This window comes from Malaclemys terrapin, chromosome 11 (assembly GCF_027887155.1).
Source record: "Malaclemys terrapin pileata isolate rMalTer1 chromosome 11, rMalTer1.hap1, whole genome shotgun sequence".
NCBI lineage: Eukaryota > Metazoa > Chordata > Testudines > Emydidae > Malaclemys > Malaclemys terrapin.
The window spans coordinates 72,193,611-72,220,173 of NC_071515.1; the positions used below are offsets into that span (position 1 = coordinate 72,193,611).

At 41.4% G+C, this 26,563-nt stretch overlaps 1 protein-coding gene across 6 annotated transcripts in view; it reads right to left on the bottom strand.

The window, feature by feature from the left end:
• Nucleotides 1-26,563, bottom strand: part of PTPN4 (protein tyrosine phosphatase non-receptor type 4) — a 207,056-nt gene that overhangs the window by 153,594 nt on the left and 26,899 nt on the right. For 5 of the 6 annotated variants that reach the window (XM_054044369.1, XM_054044368.1, XM_054044367.1 and 2 more), the window contains one exon: nucleotides 18,559-18,713. In XM_054044369.1, coding sequence (XP_053900344.1) covers nucleotides 18,559-18,696 — 138 coding nt within the window. In that variant the 5' untranslated portion in view covers nucleotides 18,697-18,713. Of the gene's footprint in view, nucleotides 1-18,558; nucleotides 18,714-26,253; nucleotides 26,330-26,563 lie in introns of those variants that run through there. The other variant, XM_054044371.1, reaches the window with a different exon arrangement.

Genomic DNA, 26,563 nt, shown 5'->3' on the forward strand with positions numbered 1-26,563 from the left:
CCGTCGAAAGGAGATTCTGGGCACGGGAAACAAGCACTGAGTGGTGGGACCGCATAGTGCTGCAGGTCTGGGATGAATCCCAGTGGCTGCGAAACTTTCGCATGCGGAAGGGAACTTTCCTGGAACTTTGTGAGTTGCTGTCCCCTGCCCTGAAGCGCAATGACACCCGGATGCGAGCAGCCCTGACTGTCCAGAAGCGAGTGGCCATAGCCCTGTGGAAGCTTGCAACGCCAGACAGCTACCGGTCAGTCGCGAACCAGTTTGGGGTGGGCAAATCTACCGTGGGGGTTGTTGTGATGCAAGTAGCCAAGGCAATCGTTGATGTACTGCTGCCAAAGGTAGTCACCCTGGGAAACGTGGAGGCGATCATAGATGGCTTCGCAGCGATGGGATTCCCAAACTGCGGTGGGGCCATAGATGGAACTCACATCCCTATCCTGGCACCGGAACACCAGGCCAGCCAGTACATTAACAGAAAGGGCTACTTTTCCATGGTGCTGCAAGCACTGGTGGACCACAGGGGACGTTTTACCAACATCTACGTGGGATGGCCGGGCAAGGTTCATGACGCTCGTGTTTTCAGGAACTCTGGTCTGTTTAGACGGCTGCAGCAAGGTATTTACTTCCCGGACCACAAAATAACTCTTGGGGATGTGGAGATGCCTATAGTCATCCTCGGGGACCCAGCCTACCCGCTAATGCCCTGGCTCATGAAGCCCTATACTGGCGCCCTGGACACTGAAAAAGAACTCTTCAACTACCGGCTGAGCAAGTGCAGAATGGTGGTGGAGTGTGCTTTTGGACGTCTCAAGGGGAGATGGAGAAGCTTACTGACTCGCTGTGATCTCAGCGAAACCAATATCCCCATTGTTATTGCAGCTTGCTGTGTGCTCCACAATCTCTGTGAGAGCAAGGGGGAGACCTTTATGGCGGGGTGGGAGGTTGAGGAAAATAGCCTGGCTGCTGATTACTCACAGCCAGACAGCCGGGCGATTAGAAGAGACCAGCGGGAAGCGCTGTGCATCCGGAAGGCTTTGAAAGCAAAGTTCCTGAGTGAGCAGGGTAACCTGTGACTTTAAAGTTTGTGTATTGAGAAGCTAAACCTGCCCCCGTTTCTTTGCCCAGTTAATGTTGACTATCCTATCCAGTTACATACCCCCTTCACCCCACTTCCAACACACGTTTCAAAATAAAAATAGTTCTACTTTGTTAAAGCACACCGTTTTCTTTAATACTGTATTCGCGGGAATTTTTTAAAACTGGGACGCAGACTGTGGTGCGGAGCGGGTGTACTGTAGTGGCGCGAATGCAGCTTCTAAACTCAAGGATTGACAGGCTCCGCTGCGGTGGGATGGTTGTTTCAACGGAGCCTGTCACCCCTCCTGATAGGGACTGTGTGTATGGGGGGGTCTATGTGACTTTGTGGCAGGGGGAGGACGGTTACAGATCCCCTGCTGTGTGGCTCTGTGATCCTGCCTAAGGACCGCCGCTTAAGATCTGTAACTGCCCTCCCCTGCCACAAAGTCACAGAGCAACCCACCCCCCACCACATAACATGAAAACAACCTCCCAGACTAACCAGGGTAACTAGTCACTGCATCACTGCACTATGTATGTGCCCTGCTGCTGTGCCTGCCCCCGACTATATACCCTGCCAAAGGTGACTGTCCTGTCGAATTACCAACCCCCTATCCCCCCCTCCTCCAAAAGAACATGATGGAAACAGTAGTTAACAGAAACGTATTTTTTATTATCAACCAAACATGGAACTGGGAAAGTGAAACTTGGACGGGGGCTTGTGTCAGGCGGGAAGGAAAGAACTTGTCAAATTTTGGGGAATGAGAGCCTTCTGCTGCTCGAGCTCTCTGCAGGGGTGGAGTGAGAGTTAGCAGGGACTCTGCCGCCTCTCCTTCTGTGCACTTTGGGTGAGGGGAGTATGGGACTTGGTGGCGGGGGAGGGCGGTTAGAGATGGACTGCAGCGGGGCTCTGTCCTCCTGCCTCCGTTCCTGCAGAACATCCACAAGGCGCCGGAGCGTGTCCGTTTGCTCCCTCATTAGTCCAAGCAGGGTTTGAGTCGCCTGCTGGTCTTCCTGACGCCACCTCTCCTCCCGATCCATGTTGGCTTGGTGCATTCGGGTCAAGTTCTCCCGCCACTGGGTCTGCTGTGCTGCCTGGGCTCTGGAGCAGGCTATAAGCTCCGAGAACATGTCCTCCCGTGTCCTCTTCTTCTTATGCCTAATCCGCGCTAGCCTCTGGGAGTGTGATGACAGGCTAGGTTGTGAGACAGTCGCAGATGGGGCTGTGGGAATGGGAAAAAGGGAGTGAATTCCTCAGAAAGATAAATGTAGTTGTGAACAAAGAACATAGTCTTTCTCTGTTAACAAGACCATGCACAGCACCTATCACATGCGCACTCAGCACAAGGTCGAATTCTCGGCCTTCGCATTCAGTGCCTGGGGTCTTCTACAGCACATTTGAGAAGCCTCTCAGGAGAACGGAATTTCTGTTGCAGGCAGACATGGTAAGCCGTAGACTTGTGGCAGCTTAAAACTTTAATATTAGCAATGGCCTCATTTCACATTGAAATCAATGTCGGTCCCTGCTGCCAGCAATTCGGCAAGCAGGAAGTCTGCTCCTGTCCCACACCCTCGCGGCTGTCCCCGGGAACGATCCCTTTCGGCTGCCCCTCTCCCGCCTCCACCGCGTGGCTGCAAACCAGCGGTTACAGTTCTGTAAAGGAACGGCAAAGCAGTCCCAACACTAACATTCCCCTACCTCATTCAAAGCAGGTCATCATGAGCGACATCACCCTCATGAGGATCTCTGACAGCGAGAAAGAGAGAATGCTCCGGGAAAGCCTGCAAAGACCAGGGCCGTATGCCGCCATGCTGTGCAGAGCAATGATTCCAGAGTACTTGATAGTCTCGTGGCGTGGCAACGTGTCCTACTACGGAGGACCCAATAAGGCCGCTCTCCCCAAGAACCTAATGCAGCGGATTTCCAATTACCTCCAGGAGAGCTTCCTCGAGATGTCACAGGAGGATTTCTGCTCCATCCCCGGACATATAGACCGCATTTTACTGTAGCTGCTGTAGCAGTGACTAACCAGTAGAGCGGCTTGGGCAGGACAATCATGCAAAACCGGACATTGCTAGATTTTTTTTCAATAGTTGCACTGCCCATGACTGAACCGTTAAGCTAATCAAACTAATCATGAGAAACCCATTTTTTAAATTGTTAATATTCCTGTTCTGTTACAAATAAAGGTTTAGATTTTTACAACACTTACTGGCTGATCCTTCCCCAGATTCTGTGTCCGGGGTAACGGCTGGGGAGGGTTGGTAGGGGATCTCTGTAAGGGTGATGAAGAGATCCTGGCTGTCGGGGAAATCAGCGTTGTGAGCGCTGTCGACTGCCTCGTCCTCCTCATCTCCTTCCTCATCTTCCCCGTCCGCTAACATGTCCGAGGATCCAGCCGTGGACACTATCCCATCCTCAGAGTCCACGGTCACTGGTGGGGTAGTGGTGGCGGCCGCACCGAGGATGGAATGCAGTGCCTCGTAGAAACGGGATGTCTGGGGATGGGATCCGGAGCGTCCGTTTGCCTCTTTGGTCTTCTGGTAGCCTTGTCTCAGCTCCTTGATTTTCACGCGGCACTGCGTTACATCCCGGCTGTATCCTCTCTCTGCCATGTCTTTAGAGATCTTCTCGTAGATCTTTGCATTCCGTCTTTTGGATCGCAGCTCGGAAAGCACGGACTCATCGCCCCACACAGCGATGAGATCCAAGACTTCCCGATCAGTCCATGCTGGGGCCCTCTTTCTATTCTGAGATTGCACGGCCATCACTGCTGGAGAGCTCTGCATCATTGCCAGTGCTGCTGAGCTCGCCACTATGTCCAGACAGGAAATGAGATTCAAACTGGCCAGACAGGAAAAGGAATTCAAATTCAAATTTTCCCGGGGCTTTTCCTGTGTGGCAGTTCAGAGCATCCGAGCTCGTACTGCTGTCCAGAGCGTCAACAGAGTGGTGCACTGTGGGATAGCTCCCGGAGCTATTAGCGTCGATTTCCATCCACACCTAGCCTAATTCGACATGGCCATGTCGAATTTAGCGCTACTCCCCTCGTCGGGGAGGAGTACAGAAGTCGAATTAAAGAGACCTCTATGTCGAACTAAATACCTTCGCGGTGTGGACGGGTGCAGGGTTAATTCGATGTAACGGCGCTAACTTCGACATAAACGCCTAGTGTAGACCAGGCCCTAAGTGACAAGTAGAAAGCATTTGTTGAATGGCAAAATGAACTTACTTCCATCTCAAAGAAAGATAAATTTAAGTACTTACAGAGCAAAGCCCAGTCTGAACTCAGGAGAATGCAAGATGAGTGGTGTGAGAGGAAAGCAGCAGAAGTTCAGCATTATGTATATACAAACAATGGAAAGATGTTCTTTGACTCTCAAAGCAGTCTACGGGACCATCTAAATCTGGCACAGCCACCTTGAAGTCGGCAGATAGCACAATCCTCATCAAAAACAAGGAGGGAAACGTACTGAGATGGGCTGAACACTTCAATAGTCTACTCAATAGACCATCCACAGTTAATCGGCATGTCCTTGATCATTTACCCGAAAAACTGATCAAAGAGGATCTTGACCTCCCTCCATCAGTTGAGGAAGTTATGAAAGTCATCAAACAACTGAACTCTGGCAAAGTGTCCAGAAAGGATGGTATTCCAGCAGAACTGTATAAAGTAGACAGCCCCAAGGCCATCAGGGTGTTTCGCAACATCTTGAGTAGCATTTGGGTGGAAGAAGAAATGCCACAAGCCTTCAAAGATGCTATTATTGTATCACTGTTCAAAAACAAAGGCAGCAAAGCTGACTGTGGAAACTACAGAGGCATTGTTCTTCTCTGTACAGCAGGGAAAATACTAGCTTGCACTCTATTGAACAGACTCATTGAAAACATATCTGAGGAGAAACTGCCAGAAGTGCAGTGTGTTTCAGACCAGGTCGTAGTACTATGGACATGATCTTTGTCATAAGGCAGGTCCAGGAAAAATGTCTGGAGCAGAACATGGACCAGTATCCAGTTTTCATCAATTTGACCAAAGCTTTAGATATGGTCAACAGAGAGGATCTATGGCCTATTCTGCATAAACTGGGCTGTCCAAGAAGGTTTATACAAATCATCCATCCGTTCCATGATCACATGACAGTGCGAGTGCTCGCCCGTAGTGACTTTTCTGACATGTTTGAAATCTCAAATGGAGTGAAGCAAAGCTGCATACTTGCTCCAGTGCTGTTCAACTTGTTCTTTGCCTGTGTCCTCAGCTATGCCACAATGGACTTGCATTCGCCACTGACTCGAAGGTTCCCTCTTTGATCTTCAAAGACTCAATGCTAAGACCAAGACGCCAGAGAGACTTCTCGTCGAGGAACTTTTTGCAGATGACTGCTCCTTGATGGCTCATAGATATGATGACCTTCAAATCATCGTTGATAGATTTTCTGAAGTATCAGTCTCGGGAAAACAGAGGTCTTGTTCCAACTAGGACCTCATTCCAATGCCCCAGTGCCAGCCATCTTCATCCAAGACAGCTGAAAAATGTGGATCAGTTCAAGTATTTGGGCAGTACCATCTCAAGTGACGGTTCCCTTGATAGGAAATTTCCTCCAGAATTAGTAAAGCCAGCCAGGCCCTTGGCCAACTCTGAACAAAACCAACACATTTGTCTCTCCACCAAATTGAAGATCTATAATGCAGTGGTTCTAACATCTCTCCTGTATCGATCTGAGATGTGGACTCTTTATAGCTTTCACATTAAATAGTTTGATCAATTTCACATGTGCTCCCTCCACTCAATAATGAGCATTCACTGGCAAGACAGAGTGACCAATATTACGTCCTTGAAAGAGCAAACACAACAAGTACTGAGGAAATGTTACTGAGAGCACAACTTAGGTGGGTCCAGACATGTCATCAGAATGCAAAACCACAATCTCCCAAAACAGATCTTCTGTGGAGAGCTGAGAAAGGGGAAAAGAAAGAAGGGTTGTCCATATAAGCACTTCAAAGATAACCTGAAGAGCAGTCTCCAGAAGGCTGGCATTAATCCCAAAGAACTTGAGCAAGTGGCTCAGAATAGGACTCACTGGTGGTCTCTGACAAGATCAGCCTGTAACAGGTTTGAGCAGGATCAACAAATTCATCTCCAGGCTGCACGTGAAAGGCGCCACAGAACTGCATCATCAAATATCATAAATACAGACTTCCCATGCCCTCAGTGCGGCCGACTCTGTTCGGACTTCGAAGTCATATGCGTAGCCATAGATGAGAACTGCAACAATATTGGCATCATCATCAGTGATGGACTACCAAAAACAAACGTATGTTAATACAGTGGAGGGTTACTGAAAGTAGTGTAAGTTGGAGGTTTCAAGTGGTAAAGTCTAAAAGATCATCTTAAAGAACAAATACTGAAATCAAGCCAGGTGCCTCTTAAAACAGTTGTATATTTTGCCATAACTAGGTTTCTCAGAAAAGACACAAAATAAGCTACATATTGGGGTGGAGTTAACATTGTCTTTATAGAGAAGTCCTGTGAACAGGATGTTTAAAGATATGTGCAAGTGAAATGAATGTTAACTCTGAATACAATATGATGACTTAACTTTGCACAGATTTCTGAATTGTATTGGCATGCCTCCCATAGATATTCTCTCTAAAAAGAAATACTCTAGTAATTCTGAAACTCAGTTTTTTGAAAATTACAATCATCCATTCTCTGGATTATCTCCTCCTCCTTAATTTTGCCTTCATCCAGGGGTTAAATGTCCCCTTTGTACATATCTCACTTTTTACCCATGCCATAGTGAGATCAGGCTCTTAAGTAGAAGTGTTCCCCGTCTGAAAGATACTGGAGAGGTAGAGTGAGGGCATCTTTTCCTGGTCAAGGGAAAAACACATGCCCTTCTTCTCTTTGAAGGCTGAGCTTGCTTTTCTTTAAGCCTAAAACTGCTAAACCTAACATATACAGGGACTTGAGTGAACGAGAAAGTTTAACTAGTTTCATTTAAATCACTTTTAAACCAATGTAAACAGGTGCAACCAATGTAGACACTTATTTTGGCACAAGGGTGGCTTACATTGGTTTAACTTACACAGATTCTTAACTGATTTAAGATAAACTGAAGTGTCCACACAGCCTTTTGTACCAGTTTAACTAGGTAAGTTAAAATAAAATCATGCATTCAGTTACACTGTGCCACTTTTGTGTGTGTGTGTGTGTGTGTGTGTGTGTGTGTATATATAAGCCCACATACATGTGTAAATACATACATCTATTTAAAAAATATTATGTGGAATGACATCAAAATACTTAATAGTTCTGACTACTACTGCTTCCTGGGCAGAGGTGTACCCATTGGACGGGTTATTTAATATTCTCATTTCAAAACCACACACGACACCACCAGGACTGGGGCCTTGATGTTCTAGGTGCTAAACAACAAATGCAAAAGATATAATACAGTCTTGTCCCGAAGAACTTGGTAAGAATGATCAAATCTATTTTTCTCCCCTAATTGATGCTCTAACTGTACCGTAAACTCAACATTTCACTTGCCATTCCTCACACATATTTCTTTGCCTCTCTCTCCCTCCTTCTCCCCTTGCAAATTTGTTCCCGATTTTCCCTTTCTACAACTCATGCCTTCCTTCTGCACTGACTCTGCTGACAAATGGATTACCATTATCTGAGCAACAACAACACTTAAAGTGCACAAACATATGAACTAAATTCGTTTAAAAGCCTCCTTGCTCAACTACTGACATACCATGGGTCCCTAAATAACTTTAACCTCCATCTCTACAATGAGTATACAATCATCTCACAAAGTTTTTCACAGATTGATTCCAAGGCCAGAAGGGCCCTCTGTGACCATCTAGTCTGACCTCTTGTATAACATAGGCCATAGAACTTTCCCAAAATAATTCTACAGCATATCTTTTAAAAAAAATATCCAATTTTGAGTTAAAAATAGTCAGTGATGGAGAATCCACCATGAGCCTTGGTAAATTTTTCCAATGGTTAATTTCTCTCACTGTTAAAAATTTACACCTCATTTCCATTATGAATTTGTCTATTTGTTTTTATTATTAGAGTGCTCTGAGGTGTCAGCTGAAAGGCACTATAGAAGCGTAAAGTAGTTTTAAGCAATAATTGTGGTTAAATCATGATTTTTACTTCTGCCTTCCTGGTAAATGTAAATCTGTTCCTTTTATTGTTGGTTACTCCACTGATACTCCCAACTCCCCCATTGTTTATTTGTTTTATCCACTTGTATCTTGTTTAATATGTAAACTGTGAGCACTTTGGGGAGGAACAGTCTTCTTGACTATTATCAGTGCAGCAGAATGGAGCTCTAATCCTTGACTGGGGATCCTGAATGCTATCATAATAAAAGCCTTGTCCTTGATTATTCATACTATTGTATATACTTCTGTAATACGTCCCTTTCTGTGGACTGAAGATTGTATATTAAACAGAAGAGTTATTGCTTCCTCCAATAAGGACGTAAGAAACATGACCTGACAAATTTATTCCATAATGACTCTTTATGTAAGTGATGGGCATTTTATTATTCAGAACTAGATAAAAACGTTGCATTTTATTATATCCTTGAATGTCTGCACTTGCTTCTTCTCTTCTTGCGCCACACTGCACTGAACCTTCTTTACTGCTAAATAAAGCCTCCCCCACATCTATCAGTATCTCTTTTCTCCATCTCTTCCTACTCCGCTCCCAAGTTTTTGTCTTAGGCCTAGTCTACACTTAAAATTTTGCTCAATATAGCTACATCACTCGCAAATGTGAAAAATTCACACTCGAGAACCAGAACTATGCTGACCTAACCTTCTGTGTAGACACAGCTAGGTTGATGAAGGAATGCTTCTGTCAACCTAGCTACTGACGCGTGGGGAAGTGGATTACTTATAACAATGGAAAAACCATTTCCATGCTGTAGGAAGCGTCTACACTACAGCTCTCCAGTGCCGTAACTATGCCACTGTAACACCTGTAGTGTAGACAAGCCCTAAGCCACTCCCTTGAACTCATTCCCACATTCTCACCTTTTTTCTTCAATCACACCAACCTGTACTATTTGCCTTCCAAATATTTTATGTAATGCTCCCTCTTCACTTATCTTGTAAAATAAATTCTAAAGACCAACAAGTCTATGGAGCACTACAAACTATAGTTGCCACACAGTATTTTTCTGCATTGGTTCTGTATTTTATGGTTTGTAAAGTACATTCTTGAACAGTTAGATCATGTCCTCTGAGGAGTTCTTAGTTTGTTTTCCACAACTCCCATGTGGTAATACAGTATTCACACTTTCACACTATATAATTAACAGTGCAATACATCTCTTTTCATAACTTATCCTTACAGCCTAATGATCACTACATTTAGATCCAAAAAGCATTAACTGCCCAAATCAGGCATGTATATGGCAAACAAAATCACCACCGCATAAGGACAGACTAAGTTCTTTTAGGCATATTACAAGCAAGGTTGGTAGGTAATGTTATAATTAGATCTAGTTGGCACTCCCACAAACTCTGACATTCAATATACCTGCAGCCAAGTGGTGCTCAAAAAACTGTGAAATCTTATTTTTGATGGGAAAAAGAAAATCATTTCCCATTTCATCCTTACAGAATATCTCATCAATAAATATAAAAGGCAGGCCTATAGCAAATAGCTTGTGATCCATGTAACTGATTACCACAAGCAGCAATCACTAAAAGTCAAACTCCACAGCAATAAATTGCATTTATTTTCATAGGTATGGTGTACATTGGCTCTATTGCAGTCACCAGGATTCTTTCCTTTCAGTGTCAGAAATTTTGCTGTAATAAATTCATTGTCAGAGCACAAACAACTGCATTAAGCTCTGCAGGACACAAAAGGCCTGATTCCATATTCTCACTTCCAACATTTCATTTATAATGTTATAAAAACGGATAAGTATTATTCCATAATTAACAAACTCACAACACACCATGCAACACATCCTCATTTATGTATTTCATTGTCATTGAAAACATCAATCCATATTTTAATATGGGACCATTTCCAGTTGGTAGCTTGAAAGCATACTGTCAGCCTTAAAATAATATTTTAAAAAATTATTTAGCTTTGTTACTAAACTCTTGACATGTAAAATTAATATTTTTATATCTAATGTCTTCTATTGCACTGTTTTGCAACACTAGTGAATATGGTGATGGATTTATTAATTCCTAGAATATTTTCTGTTTCGCATGCATCTCTGATAGCTATATTATGCTCTCCTTGAAGAAATGGTATCTGAAAGACTACAATAGATACTGTGCATTCATAGATATGACTAACTGCATTCTGTATTTTTATTTATGTCATTGCTAAATTATCAGAAGTCTACAAGTTTATTTAATACATATTTACACTTATACTACATTAACCCAGCTTCCTTACTTCAGAACCATCAAGTCCTGACCAACTTTTCACCTCCACATCAGCAAGTGATCCAGTGCAGACCACCACCTCCACTCTGTTTATTCCAATAAGTGGAGTCTCAGCTGTCCACCATGACCACATTCATTAGGTGACTGATGATTTTATATATCCTATCCCCACATCCTGGGTGTGACACTGCACCCCATATTCTTCACATATATATATATATATGATATGATATGATTATGGCATAATTATTGTGCATTTTATGCAAGACTGGCCATGTGAGATGTCATTGAACAGGTTATGATTTGCTGAATATGATTATATTATTTGTATGCATGTATCATTTTTGTTTCTGAAGTTATGAATATTGACTATGTATTTATTTCAAATGTAGTTTCATCTGGGTAACACCCACTAGATAAGATGTTTTCAGTCTAGATAGTGGGTGGGGAAGGACCTATCAAGGGCAATGGGCCATTAGGAAAAAACAATAGACCTTAGGAGAAGCTTATCTCCCACCTAGGGAACCTTCCTGAGAACGCTACAGACAGCCTCCGAGTAATGGCTGCTATGACTGCAAGGCCATGTGACAAGACAACATGCCTCTAGACTCCATCTTGGGATGTCAGCATTTTTCCCACAAACCGGTCTGGGAACCAACCTTTGGGAATGAAGGGTCCCCGCCATATGCAAAAGCTATGTAAGACAGGGAGTGACAATATCTGGGGTCTTCACTCTCCACCCGAGAAGATTCCTAGAAACACCTGAGAAACAAACACTGAACTGGAGGATGTCCTGGACCCAGGCTAAAGGGATTTTTAGCCTGTAAATGAAACACCTGGAGATTCCAAGCTGTAAAGCAAGTGCAGCTTGCCCCTTAAGAATCTGCAGCCTGGCTGTATCATCTCTTAGGATGAGAACCGGCTATTCATATCCAATCTATTTAGTATATTAAGTTTAATTTGTGGTTTTTGTTTATTTGCTAGGTAATCTGCTTTGAGCTGTTTGCTATCACTTAAAATCTGTCTTTCATAGTTGATAAACTTGTTTTTGCTTTATCTAAACCAGTGTGTGGGAATCATAACTTGGAGCAAAAGGCAATTGCATATTCCTCTCCACATTGAGGGAGGCGGCAAATTTTATGAGCTTACGCTATATAGTTCCCTGTGCAGTGCAAGATGGTATAATTTTGATTTATACTACAGAGGCGGTATGTGCCTGAGCAGCTGGGAGCAGCCTTCCTATGCAGGGGCTGGTCAGAGAGCCTGCTTATAACTGCAGCTGTGTGTGCCCCTACCTGTATGTATGCTGGTGTAAGTGCAGGCTGGAGGGCTTTGCAGCCTGTCACAGCAGTACTGTGTAAGAGAGCCCAGGCTGGTGGGTCGAAGGCTCAGTGGTACCCCAGTTCCAGGTGGCACCCCGGGGGAAACCCATCACACTGGGTAATACATGTCTTTCTTCTGTTGTGTTGCTCCTGTGTCTGTTTTATGTTCCCTGACCAAAAAATACATTAAATGGAAATAAGTTTAAAATTACATCAGTTACTTAAGGTTAAAATACATTACAGCCCCAGCATTATAAATCAAGGAAATTCAGAGTTGAGTTTACACTGAAAACAACAAACATACTAAAAGAAGGGATGTACAGTTAAGGCATCCACACAACCTAAATTTTGTCATGTAGAAACATCATGTAATCCACCATACAATTATGATTCAGGCATTTAGTGTTTCTGGTCTCAGACCAGATTAAACAGATTTTAAACTTATTTTATATTTTTTCCCTTGCAGCATCACTACATGGCAAAGTTAAGGATGTTTGGATGCCTTACTTGCAAATTTCTTATCTTAACATGTTTGGATTTCTTTTAAGTCTAAACTTAACTCTGTATTTGCTGGATTTATAATGCTTAGTTTGGGGATGATTACAATATCCCTGTAACTTTTTTCACCCTGAATTACTGATGCCTAGCCTCAACCGTAATTCCATTTTAACGTTTTTTTTTCTGGGAATTCTCTTCATTTGTTAAAAGTTATTCAAAGTGTCCTAAGCAAACCCTGAACAAGCAACCAAAGAGAATGCTACCATGAGAGATTATAAATTATTTGGAGATATGTAGTATTAATTTTTCCATTTGAACTTTTAAAGGCAGATTCACTAGTACACCAAAGCAGTGCATAGCAATCACGGCGAAATGGTGAATCTGGCCCTCAATTTGCAATTGACCTATTGGTTTAGAGGACTGCATTACTGAGACCAGCAATACGTGAAGGTGGTCAGGGAAAGCTCAGGTCCCACATTACTGAGAACAGCAATATGTGAAGAGGATCAGGGAGAGTTAAGTCCCAAAAAGTGATTTAAAGGATCTGCCTGCACTCCTGTGTCACCTCCCCTGGCCCTACTGCCCCAGCACTGTAGCCTCAGTGCACAGCAGAGGCAAGTCAGCAATGCCATGGGAAGACTTTGGAAACAATGATGCCCAAACTAGTATGCAGCCATGGAATCTTTAAAGAGTAGTGACAGCCAGGCCAAATAACCTACCAATGAGAACTCTTCATATCACCAAGACATTACAACCAATAAAATCACTGCATGTAAATTAGCTGTAGAGAAACAGTAGTGACTGGCTGAGTTTCCTCTGCTGTAACAACAGCATTCCTCATTTAAGACTTACCTGAGCTATTGACATGAGCCTGTCTGTAGCCTATACAGTCATATCAATTAGATGCAACAATCACTAAAAATTTCATTACAACCTAATTTCTTCAAATACAAACAATACACAATATTTTAATTAATTTTAAACCATATGGAAAGTTTGAAGTCTTTGTGTTGGGACAAAGAAAAGACAGAACAGGTAAGATTCTAAATTTCTTAAGTGATCCAATTTAATTTTAATGTATGAAGTAACTAACAGATTTACTTGTAAATTCCCAGAAAATTAATTAATTCCTCAGAGAGTAAGTGCTGTAAATTTGGGGACAATATGCTGTGAGGTAAAATCCCTGCTATAAGTACAAAGTGGTGTCAGCCTTAACTATGGTGTCAAAACCAGCACCTTCATAATAGACACTAAGCATATCCAATGAGAACCTGCAAGTAGCATTTCCACATAACACCAGCTGCAGATTTAAACCACCTATGCTAGCATTCACAATAAGGGTTTGTTTCACATTGTATCCTGCCCCTTGGAGAGACCAATGCTGCATACCAGCATTCTATAAGCAGACTTCAGTAGCTAGAAAGGATGCAATTCTGCACTCAATTAAAATTACAATTCAGGTCTGTGCCACACTCACTTTTGCTTGCATTCCTAGTGATTCTCACTTATCTTATATGGAATTTTATTTATTACCTATATAACTCAGACTGACTATTCTATCTTCAGACACGTTTGCTTACAACTGAGCATGTTATCAATTTTATTATTTATTATGTTAATATAATGAAGCTTTCATGTTACAAGTGTTTGAAAATCCCTTTGAATACTGTACTGCTAAAAAAATTAATGTGAAAAGTCACTAAGCATAGAAGGTAATAAACAATAAAACTACATCAAAATGTTTTGAATTGATTAGGCTTTGAGCCAGTTAAGTGGTTCATGTAATTCAATGTCACGTAGTGACAATAATGAGGCTGAAGACTTAACATAATCAAGAGGAAATATGGTGTACAAAGTAGCACAATATGAAAATTTATCTGTACTACCTGAAAGTTTCCTTTCTTCAATTAATAAGGTCCACAGTGCTATTGCAATGGGTACTTCACTTCAGCCTGCTTAGAGCTTGGAAGCAGAACCAGACTTGTCAGTTACTGGCAGGCAGGGAATATCCCGCCTCTTGAAGTTCCCTCCATTAGAGATAATTTCTACAGTGAGAATAATTCAAATCCATTTTTCTAAATTATAAACTGTGTAATACACTTTGAGAAAAAAATATAACAATTTCTTCTATTGCTGAGCATGGTAAATTCCACATAACACCAACAAATCCAAATCTATGGATGTCAATACCCATCTCTATTCTGAATGATCTATTTGTCTCCAAGGTGGACCAGATCTGCAGATCTTATTACTTGAAAAAAAAAAATTTTAGGTTGGCACAGAATTTTTCTTCTTCATGCTAAGGTCTACAGATCTGTTGTGATGGGATTTTCACAGCAACATGCCTCCAGAGTAGAAAGCAAGATGATCCTTAATTGTGGGCACCCGAAACAAGGTACAGTGTGTGTACCCATCATCTTCGTCTGGGCACTAAGGCATGCAGAAGAAACGTTTGCATTGGCACAGTCTGTGCTGTATCCAGTTCTTACAACCATGACTCATGGGGAAGCAGACAGGGAAGAAATCACTGAACTCTGCAGTTACAGATGCAGTCGCTCGTGTGGACTATAAGGATGTAAGCATGATTATCCATCTGTCGCATTGTCCTTCTGGCTTCACTTCACCCATGGAGATGGAGGAAGGGGCAGAGCTGTTTGCCCCAGGGCCAGGTTTTTCCTCAATCCTGCCTTTTTTCCTGCCAGGGAGCAAGACTGCTGCAACTTGTCCAGCAGAGCTGTTCTCTTCAATCCTGCTGGGCTCCTTTCCAGCCCAAGGGAGGACGACAACTGAGGTGATCCCGCCTAGACTGGGCAGTAAGGGATCTTGCACTTTGTCCACAAAGCCGGACAAAGTTCCCCAATCACACATGAGGTAAGGGACTGACGTAGGGACACAGAGACCCCTCCTTTTGCCTCTAGTTTTTCTCAGACTAGCATTCTTCCTAAAGCCTGCAGGGGCACCAGCCCCTACAAACACTTTAGATGGGGAAGCGCAGAATCTGCTCACAAATAAAATGGAGATCTGGGAATCAGACAGACAAATTATTGAACCAAACTGTTAGTCTAAGCAGTTGGAATTTTCCTCAAAGTTCTGCAGCTGTGATAATAGTGTCAATGCAGAAGTGAGTAGAGTCAGTGTGTGTAGAATCCCAATTTTCACTCTGCTGGCATACCCTTCCTCCAGAAAACTCTGTATAATAGAACCATCATTGATTTCCGGGGTGGGAAGAAAGTTCTGCTTCTCCTCCACTCAAAAAGAAAAAGCTTCAACCAGAAATTTTTGGGCCAATCCAGTAGTTGGGGGCAAGGTGGTATTTGATACCCCAAACCCACAGCCAGCCACTAATGATCTTCTCTCAAGGGTGGCCTACACCTTCCTCCCTGCTATAAATTGTAGGGGGATTCCCCTGGGCTCCCTCATGACAGCAGGCAGTTGTGAGATGTGAAGGGGGGGGGGGGGGGGGGGGCAGTGCAAAAATCCCATCAATTTAAAAAAAAATGAATATGCTCCTCAGGGATTATAGGAAATCCTGATCCCCACCTTTTTAAAAATTAATTGCCCAAAGCAAAGGCTGGGATGGAATAACGCTGTACAACAATGTGTAGGTTAAGTGCATTACCCTTTCACTGTAAGTGAATTAGGTTCAAACCAGGAATGTCTAAAATGACAAGTTTGATGGTCTCTTCTTAATCACTGGCTAGCACTGATCTTTCTCACAAAGCTAAACAATTCTGCATAACTGAGGGCTTCTCTTCAGGTCACTGCAAAGCGCACCAGACGGGTGTGATCTGTAAAGTGCACGAACATGCTGCACTCTAACTGCCCTATGTAGACCCTGCTGGAGTACTCTAAAAGGTATATTATTCACGTTCATGTACTTCTGTTTGAAATCGGACTTCATCAACGCAGATTAGGTGTAGTGTGTGTCAGCAGGTCTATAGGCGCAATCAGAGTGATGCACATTAGTGCATTTTACAAATCACACCCCTCTACTGTGTTCTGCTGGCACCGTGTAGACAAGCCCTGACATTTAGTGGTTACTGGATGACCCGAATAGAAGGGACAGGGAGGGCCACAGATCAGGATCTTGGTTTATTGGCAAAGTTGCATAAAGAAACTTGCCAGCTCTATGCACAGACTCTGATCCTAATAGTAATTACTAAAGATACAATTTGGTCATGGAGGTCACGGATTACATGACTTTAACAGATATTTGTGACTTCTTCGGCTCCGGCTGTCAGCCCCAGGCAGCGGAGCTCTGGCTTCAGCTTCAGTCCCACCATGACCATACCCTGATTTTGTCCTTTTTTGCCACATAAACGTTCCATTAATTGTACTTAATTTTACCATGACAAAATTGGAACCATAGTGATTACTAATAATTATTTCCTATCATTCAAAGAGAGAAATAACAGTGTTATGTGAAAACTCAATTTCTCCTGGAGGGCATATTTCCTCTATCTTCCAATCTTGGCAGCTCTCATTTGTTTCTACATTACACTGAACTTTTACAACCCTTTTTGCGATGGTTAACGGCAGAGATTATGTTGGTGATTTATTTTTCTTCTAGAAGTTTATAATGACATTCATTTTGTTCAGAAATGCCATCCCAATAATGTTAAACTGCAATACAAACATTTTATTTTAATCTTTTAAAAATCTCTATGCATAAAAGAGGCTGCGAAAAGACTGGAGATGCTTTATTGCTACTTGGTTTCTGAAAGAAGAGATAAAAATTCAGTTTTTATTCTGTACTTCAAATGAAATAATCACACTCAGTTACATGATTCTCTCTCTTATATCCCAAATAACTTCCCAACTGCTAAACTGAACAGCTGTTCATATTTTTAAAATTAAAATTTCTCTGCTTACAACTTCCTAAAAATGTCATTCCAACAGAAAAAATATTCAAACACATCTATGATTCACCAGAGTGAAGCTCCTTCTCAACTCCACTTCACCTTTATCCCCCGCTCCCAATCAGCCATCATGCTGCTCATTTACCTAACGCTCTGAAATCTTCAGTCTTTTCTAGTCTTGATTAATCATAATAATCCTGCCATCTGCAAATTTTGCCACCACATTGTTCACTTTTTTTTCAGATCACTGATAAATATAAATTGAACATCTGTCCTAATAAGAATGGGGATTTGCACTATTAACCTTTTGCCATGTTGAGAATATTTTTTCTTTTTTAGCAAGTTTCTAACCCATGACAGTACTTTAGCTTTCATTCCATGACAACTTTCATGTTCTTGAATAGCTTTTTGTAAGGGTCTTTGTCAAATGTTTTTTGAATGTCCAAATACCGTAAATAAACATATATACGTGTACAAGAACGCACAATTTCATTTTATCTATTCTATAAGTAATTACAACTTGGTAGGTCATTAGATTTTCTCAATCCAACCCAGTTTTTAAAAGAAAACTGCCTTCCAAATATTTACACACTGACTCCATTAGTATATTTGTAATTATTTTGCCAATATCATTCATCAACTAATTGGCCATTGGTTTCCTGGTTCTTCTCTCCTACCCTTCTTTAAGGGTAGGAGAGAAGAACCAGGAAACCAATGGCCAATTTAAGGTATATACTATGTATGTCTTTTTAAGAAAAGATAACAATACTGGGAACTAAACAGAATATAATCTGAGAAAAGCAGAGGAGAAAGAGATATGATGATATTCAGAAAAATCTATAAATTCAATAGTAAATACCATTACATTAACTTATCTAAACATATTAAATATAGTCAAGAATGCAGATAGCATTACAAATGATACATGTGTTTAAAATGCAAACACTTGACAAACAATTAGAGCCTGTTCCTGCTTCCATTCAACTCAATGTGAAAACTACCATTGGCTTCATCATGCAGTATAGGGGCCCTAAACAGAAACTGGATCAGATAGCAGAAGACTATGCTCCTAACACTCAATTCTCAAACAGAGTGTTTGTACTGTATTTACAGAGGATGCCAAAACTGATGAGGTACACAAGATGGCTAATTATACACATGTGCAAGCATGTTTGTTCAAATATAGTATCTCGCTTTATTAAGGTGTTTTTGTTTTTTTTATTTAACACTTTTCATGTCTTGTTTGGAGGTCAAACTTATGACACAGTTCAGTGAAGAAAAGTAAATACTTGGTATATACAAATTAAAGCAGGTACACAGTGAAACGGTTACTAAATTAAATAATACATATAACTGTACTTACATGAACTCTGAAAGCTTGTACAGTGTTATCCAGGAGAAGAATATTGCAGACCACCTCTGTATGTTGTCTGTCTCGTGCCAGCTCAGACGCTCGTACATTGTAGGTTCTGCCAGCAGGCAATCGGAAACGTGCGGTCATTACTATCCACACAAGGTCTTGAAAAAACAAAAATGAAAGAAATCCTGTATCAGTCACTGGACTGATTTTATTTCTAAAAACATCTACATTTTTCAAAAACGTGATTACTTGTGAGGTGTTAATATTTATTGTTTAAAAATTTAGTAATGGGTGTTAGTTCTCAAACTCTGTAGTACAAAACAGAACCCCAGAAGAGAAAGCTAGAGAGTGTATATCAGAACATATATAGTACTACTGTAATATTTACTTTATAGTTCCAACTTAACCCATCTCGATCTTCAATTTTTGGCTAAGCAGTTCTAAAGCTACTTCATCGCTGTCTTTTTTCCACATGCAAAATTAGCATGCAGTACTGAGAGGAAACCCTAGCTGCATCAGGAACATTTCTTTCTAATTACATGTCAATACTCAGCAACTTGAACTGATGCATGATGACAGGAAAACACATACTCAGAAAAAAGCGTGATAGAAATTCAACAGTAATATTTTGCCTCCACAGCTCTGCAACATAGCAGTTTTAAAATGCCAGAGGCGGATTCCCCCCGCAACCCAGATCACAACATCTGAGCAATGTGGTAATTTTTCCTTGTTGGTGCAGTTTATAGGTAATACAAAAAGTAGCTGAGGAGTCACTTCATTAACACCACCTCTTTGCCACCAATTTTAAACATATTTCTCATTCTATGTTTTATAATTATTCACTTACAGGATGTATCTGTTCAACCCTCCCACATCCAGGACACTAAAGTGAACATCCTTAGTACACTGTGAAAAAGTTTCACCTCTCACAAAAATAAATGTATCCAGCTATCTGAAATGACTCCAAATATTTGGATCAGATTCATTTTAAACACATTGTTTCAATCTAGTTCTTAGTGAACAACTGTGCATGTCACTGGAAACCCTATAAATACCTTGCACTTCTATAGCACTTTCTATCTTGAAATAAATGTAAACATGGTGCAAGAAAGAAGTCAAAGATATCTAGACCTGAAACTTGGGTTGTTGACCAAATACAGCAGTACTATCAAAATGTCAAAAAAAGGGATCTCTGAGGGAAAGGAAGGGAGGCCTCATTACATTCGTTACTATTTTTAAAGTATCATTTTATCACTACATAAGATCTTTTCTTAAATGAAGCAAATCTGAATATTATCTTGTAAACTTGAGATATAGAGCGTAACCCATGTTGTTCACTAGACAGAGTTGCCAACTCATGATATTTGGAGATTTTTTAAAATTTCTTATCATCTAGAGATTATTAGAAGCAAACTCCAAATATTGCCCTTTTTCAATATAGCTGACATCTCCAATTACTTTCAATTGGATGGTAGTTCCAGAGAAATGGCAGCATTACTGACAGCTGTAATGTTGACCTTAGCAGAATTGATTGCTGCCTCCCATTCTTACCAATGGGACCACAGGCAGGCTGACCCCATTGAAGATGGCTTCCCCACATGGTGTCAGGAGGCATACCTGCAAAGTGTAACTCCTCTGGTGTAACCTGCACGCATTTCCCTCTTCTGTGACTCATTCACGCCGGTCTCCCTTTATTCTTATCACACAGTCAGCTCCTGTTCCACCCCACCTGGCCCTCTTTCCATACAGGTCTGTCGCCTCTTACGCGCATTTAACATGCGCAAATTCAGCTTTATGCGGTCGGCAAAAAAAAAAAAAAACAATTTAAATACTGTTCCTGTAGAGCGGACGATTCCGCCCGCCATTACACTCAATGTAATTTTGACTATACGCGGTTTTCGCTTTACGCGCTGACCGCGGAACGTAACCCCAGTGTAAGATGAGACAGACCTGTATCTTCCTTTTTTTCCCTAAGCACAGCCTGGGCATCAACTGGGGAGCAGTGAGAGTGTCCTGCTCTCAGTTCTGGTGCCCTATTGTATAGCCTCCCCTAGCATCCAGTAGAAGCAATCGCAGGAAGAGTCCTGCTCAGTACCTGCAGTCCTGGGCTGGAGCACACTTAATGTACTCAGAATTTTAGGAAAATTTAGATAACTCTACCAAGCATGTGCAAATAGCAATTTCCAGAAGCTTACGAATGCTGCCAAATTTGGATAGATTTTTCACAGTGAAAGAATGAGGCATCTCTCTGACCCAAATGTGACCCCTCCTGTCAAATTTCATGTCAAAGTACAGAGATGCTAGAACTTCTCAATGAAACAGATGTAAGAACTTAACATCAGCAAAGCAACTTTTTTCCTAACCTCGTTCTTGGAAATGGCTGGGCATTTTTGCTGAAATTTCCCATAAAAATTCAACATGAGGCAGACTTCCAACATGGAAAGTTTAGCATTAACAATTACATTTGGCAAAGTTATAAGCAACAGAAAAAAACCTTACAATGAAAAGTATGTCAACCTTAACTACAGGCATTGCTGCCAGCTCTGCCTATAATGATTATCCTTTATTGCTCTATCCTCTATTTGGCTTCAGCTGAATATCATTCACTTCTATTTCGCCAAATACTGCAGTACTCTGGGTATTCTAGTAATGCCTAGAAAGCCAACTAAGACTGGGGTTACATTGTTATAGGCCCTATACAAACACAGCAAGAGATACTCTTTATCCAAACGAGCTGACAGACAGTTACAAATTCAGTAAATTACTAGGACCAAATTCTCTCTTTAGATACTCCCATATGTATCAATGGGTGATGCATGTAAACATTTTGTTTTGCGCTGTGTCAGGGTCGGGTGCAGCCTCACTGCCAAGACTATGTTCCAGTGGAGAGGGGCGGACTGCAGGGTGATACCCCACCTCTGTGCAGCTAGGGGCCTGCGTTCCCCACTGCCATGCTGGAGCCTCCATCACAATTGCCCTTCTAATTTATTGTCTATAACAATTTCAACTCTAGTCTAACAACTGTACAGTCACGTGCTGAGTACTACTTAGCCATGGCACTCACTAAGGCCCAAAACTGTCAAAGCAATAGTTTCAATGGGGATACTCAAGTGCTAAACTTTAGGCACATATTTAAGTACTATGGCAGATCATAGCCTAACTTCACACCAAAAGACGTGCTGCCCTTTAGGGTAGGTCTACACAGCAAAGAAAATCTTATGGCTGGCTATGACAGCCAATTCCAGCTCGCAGGGCTGGGACTGTGGGGCTGTTTCATTGCTGTGCAGACTTCTGGACTAGGGCTGCAACCCAGGCTCTGGGACCCTGCTGGGTGGAAGGGTCCCAGGGTTCCAGCTCTAATCTGAGCCCAGAAGTCTGCACAACAATGAAACAGCCCCACAGCCTGAGCCCAACGAGGCCAAATCAGCTGGCATGGGCCACCCACAGGTTTTTCTTTACCATGCAGACATACCCTTAAAGCAGGGGTGGGCCACCTGTGGGCCGCGAGACAATTTGTTTACATTGCCCGTCCGCAGGCACGGCCACCCGCACCTCCCAGTGGCCACGGTGACCAGCACATCCCTGCAGCCCGTGCCACTTCCTGCAGCTCCCACTGGCCGGGAACGGCGAACTGCGGCCACTGGGAGCTGCAGGTGGCCGTGTCTGCAGACAGTCAATGTAAACAAACTGTCTCACGGCCCGCCAGAGGATTACCCTGACAGACCGCTTGCGGCCTGCAGGCCGCAGTTTGCCCACCACTGCCTTAAAGTCTTCTGTGCTTGACATACATGGAAATATTAGTATTGCCACCTGCTCTGTGGAGCCATAGAGATGCGCTAATTGGCCTAGTAAGGAATCTATTTGTCAAAAAACATTTCCTGAATCTTATTGTCTATATTGTTACAGACATACTTGCAGACAGGTATTTTGAAATAAATTACCAAAATAATTGAAAATGACTTGATATGCAGAATTTTAAAATATTGTACACAGAATTTTTATTTTTTTGGTGCAGAATTCCCTCAAAAATAACCATTATACAAGGCACTGATGAGACCTCATCTGGAATACTGTATGTAATTCTGGTCTCCCATGGTTAAGAAAGATGAAGTCAAACTGGAACAGGTGCAGAGAAGGAATACTAGGATGATCAGAGGACTGGAAAACCTAGTTTATGAGAGGAGGCTCGAGCTTAACTTGTTTAGCCTAACTAACCAAATGAAGGCTGCGGGGATATATTATTGCTCTCTATAAACACATCAGGGATTAACACCACGAAGGGCCAGGAGTTATTTGAGTTAAATGCCAATGTTGACACAAGAATAAATGGATATAAACTGGCCCTCACCAAGTTTAGGCTTGAAATTAGATAAAGGTTTCTAACCATCAGAGGAATTAAGTTCTGAAACAGTCTTCCAAGGGGCAAAGAGGGGAGGGGGGGGGGAGAGAGAACTAATTGGTTTCAAGACTGAGCTAGATAAATTAATGGAGGGAATGGTATGATGAGACTGCCTACAATGGCATTTAGCCAATCTGCCATTGGTAGTAGCAAATACGCCCAATGGCCAGTGATGGGACACAAGATGGGGAGGACTGAGTTACTACAGACAATTCTTTGCCAGGCATCTCGATGTTGGGGTCTTGGCGAAATGCTCAGGGTCCAACTGACCACCATATTTGGGGTTCGGAAGGAATTTTCCTCCAGATCAGATTGGCAGAGATGGGGTGGGGGAGGGGGAGGCTTCCTCTGCAGCATGGGGCATAGGTCCCTTGCCGGTTTAAACTAGAGTAAATGGTGGATTCTCTGTAACTTGAAGTCTTTAAATCATGATTTGAGGACTTTAGTAACCCAGCCAGAGGTTATGTGTCTATTACAAGAGTGGGCGGGCAAGGTTCTGTGGCTTGCAGTGTGCAGACTAGATGACCATGGTGGTCCCTTCTAGCCTTGGGAGTCTATGAGTCAGAGTATCAGGTAATAAAACCAAAGTGAAATCCTTTAGTTATCCTGCTTATCAAAGGAAAAACTAAAATCACCACTTCCTTCCCATGCCCTCCCTTTGCACTGTGTCAAGGAATAACTACATCAACCTCCCTTCATCCATCCTATCCCTAAAAACGGGTTTCTTTATGCATTGCAGTACAAAACAAAAACAGACAAACAAACAACCCACCCTCCTCATGGTCACAAGAGCTCAGACCCCAATAGGCAAAAGGAAAATGATTATGTTCAACTAGTTAGGGTAAAACAGGAAACTGTTTAGTACCCAAAACAAAGCAAGGTAACAACTATAGTCTTTCAAGGACAATGAGAAACTGGTTACAGTAACACTCACTCACAATTTTTCCAGAAGTCTAATGATAAAAATGTTACACTCAAGAGTAGAAGCAGGCAAACTGCACCTGCTGGAACAGAGGAACAAGTTAATAAAGCATAGGAAGCTGGCTAGCATATGTATTTGACCTCTTATTTTCCACTTCTGACTAGAAGAGGTTGTAAAGTGCGATACTGGCGGGGGGGGGGGGGGAGGTATAAAGAACAGTTTGTTCCAAATCTATTTAAGATATTTAAATAAATATATATATTTGACCAAGACAAAAAATAGCTAGTTTATTACTACACGAGAAAAACCTATAATTTGTTATGTTTTGAGGGGAATTTAAAGGAGTCACATCTAACATACTATGCCACACATAGCAATGCAAGCTTCATTTCTGATTAATTTAAAAAAGGAAACATTTTAGAAACTATGTTGCTAGGGAAAAACTAACCTGGGTTGGATATTAACACTATCAGCATTTTCAGATCAACACTGTTAGAAGCCATAGGATCCTAAAGCCCAGGAGTATTTGCCAAAATTGGCAGCTTTAGCCCTAGCCTGGCATCTGTGGTATGAAGCCTTTGAAGCTAATACAACTAACTGAAAGCAGTCTGAATTGGAGAGAGAAACTGGCAAAATTAAGAAAAAGCTTTTATTATACTCGTAGCCAAGTTCAAGTTTAAATTTGGCTGGTAGTAGAATGGAAGTATTAGGAGGAGGGAGAGCAGGATGGTTGTTTATGTTCTGTTCAGAGTAGCTAAAGCCCAAGCCACATTAACTTCAAAGGATTTACATCGAGCAGATGCCATTTCTAGGGCTGAAGTTGAAGGTTTCAGTAAAGACACTAAGGGATAGATTCTCAAAGTGATACACACAAGGATTTACCCATGAAAATTTCACTGTCATTCAAGCAAGTTAAGTGGCTAAATCCTCGTGCACGACTTTGAAAATTTAAAGTAAGTCCTAAAAGGTCAGCCCTTAGGAAATAAAGGCCTCCAATGCTGGTAAAGTCATTTTAAGCAAATTAAAATGAACACAAATTATCTCCCCCCCCCCCCCCCCCAACAACTTTTTTTTTTTTAACTCCAATTTAAAAAAAAAAAATAACCACTTTTTAAAAATAAAACCAGACATCTCCACCAGGAAAGCTAACAGGTAATAGGGTACACAACCAGTGAAAGATACCACTATTACTCAGGGTGTGGTTCTTTGGTAGCAATATAAGAGGCCAAAGGGAGAGTGTTTCCAATAGCTATGGGGTGCTGATCTCAACAGCTACACATGCTGTCATTGGTTATTCTCTTTATTATTAAATTACACTAGATCTATTTATATTGCTGGCTTTGTACACATCTAATTTAGAAGTATGCTAATTTTATGAATTGCTAAACTGCAAACATTTCTATTTGAACTGAATAAAAATAATTAACTGTACACATTTCACACATACCAAGATTATTTTAAACTTCTTTCCTTTTTATATCTATTTGTTCTCTTGTACATTGAGCTGACATTTGAAAAGACATTCATTTTGTGAACAAGTGCTGAGAGAAAAACTTTTTTCTTACATTGATTACCAGGGTTTTACACAGAGAATTAATTTTTAAAACCTACAGGAATTATTCTGTAATACTGAATGTAAATGCTTTCTTCTTATAGATTGAAATACACTCATAATATTTTAAAAGTCTCAGCAACATTAAATTAGCAGAAACAATGAGCAATGATTAATATAGTGAGAAAAGCCACAATGTTTTTTAACATGCCAACATAGACCCTCCAACAGAAACAACTAAATACACAAATGAAGATGTGGCAATGGTTTGAAAAATTCTCTTTAAAAATAAAACGTAAGATATCAAGAAAAGTCTCTTGGCCACAATGGTAATGAGCACTAATATACAAACGTGGGGAAAAAAACTAAAATCTGTGACTTAAATTGGAAGAATGGGAAAACACATATTACCATCAAAATAAAAAAAAATAGTATGCCATACCAAAGTGAACGAAATTCAAAACATGCAGAAAACTACATTTCGTATACTATGCATAGCTCTTCATTTCAGACTGTTCTGCTACTTATCGCCAAATATGTAGTCGGTGATCAGGTTTTCTTGCCCTAATACAGTAAACTGGATTTAAAGAAGATCAGGTAGATTTTCAATTCTTTTAACTGTCAAAATATGAATTAGTATCCCCTTTACTAAAACTGCCATATTGAGTGGAACCATCTGAGTCACATTTTTCAGTTTTGAAATTAAAATTTCTGAATTTTCATTAGCAGACGTGGATAACCAAGAATAATCCAGTGCTGAACACTAATGACGCATCATGCAAAAATTCAACTTGCATACTTGTTCTGTTTCTTTCTTAAACTTACTTTTGTTTAATAGTTTTATTTTAGTGTGAAAGAACACTCTCTGCAAATGCCTCAGGTGTTGATGTTCAGCAAGAGAAAGACACAAATGGATGTGTCCCTTAATCACCTGGACTCAGTTACATTCAGTAGCAAGTTCAGTGTTCATTGAAGAATGAAAGAAACATGACAGTGTTGTTAAATTCTATAATTAAAAATAAAAATGAGGGTTAGAAGTGAAACCAACTAAAACAAAAGGTATTGTAAAGAATGATCAAACACCATATGCAAGGTTAATAAGTGCTCAGAAACTAACAAGCTACAGGCTATTGTA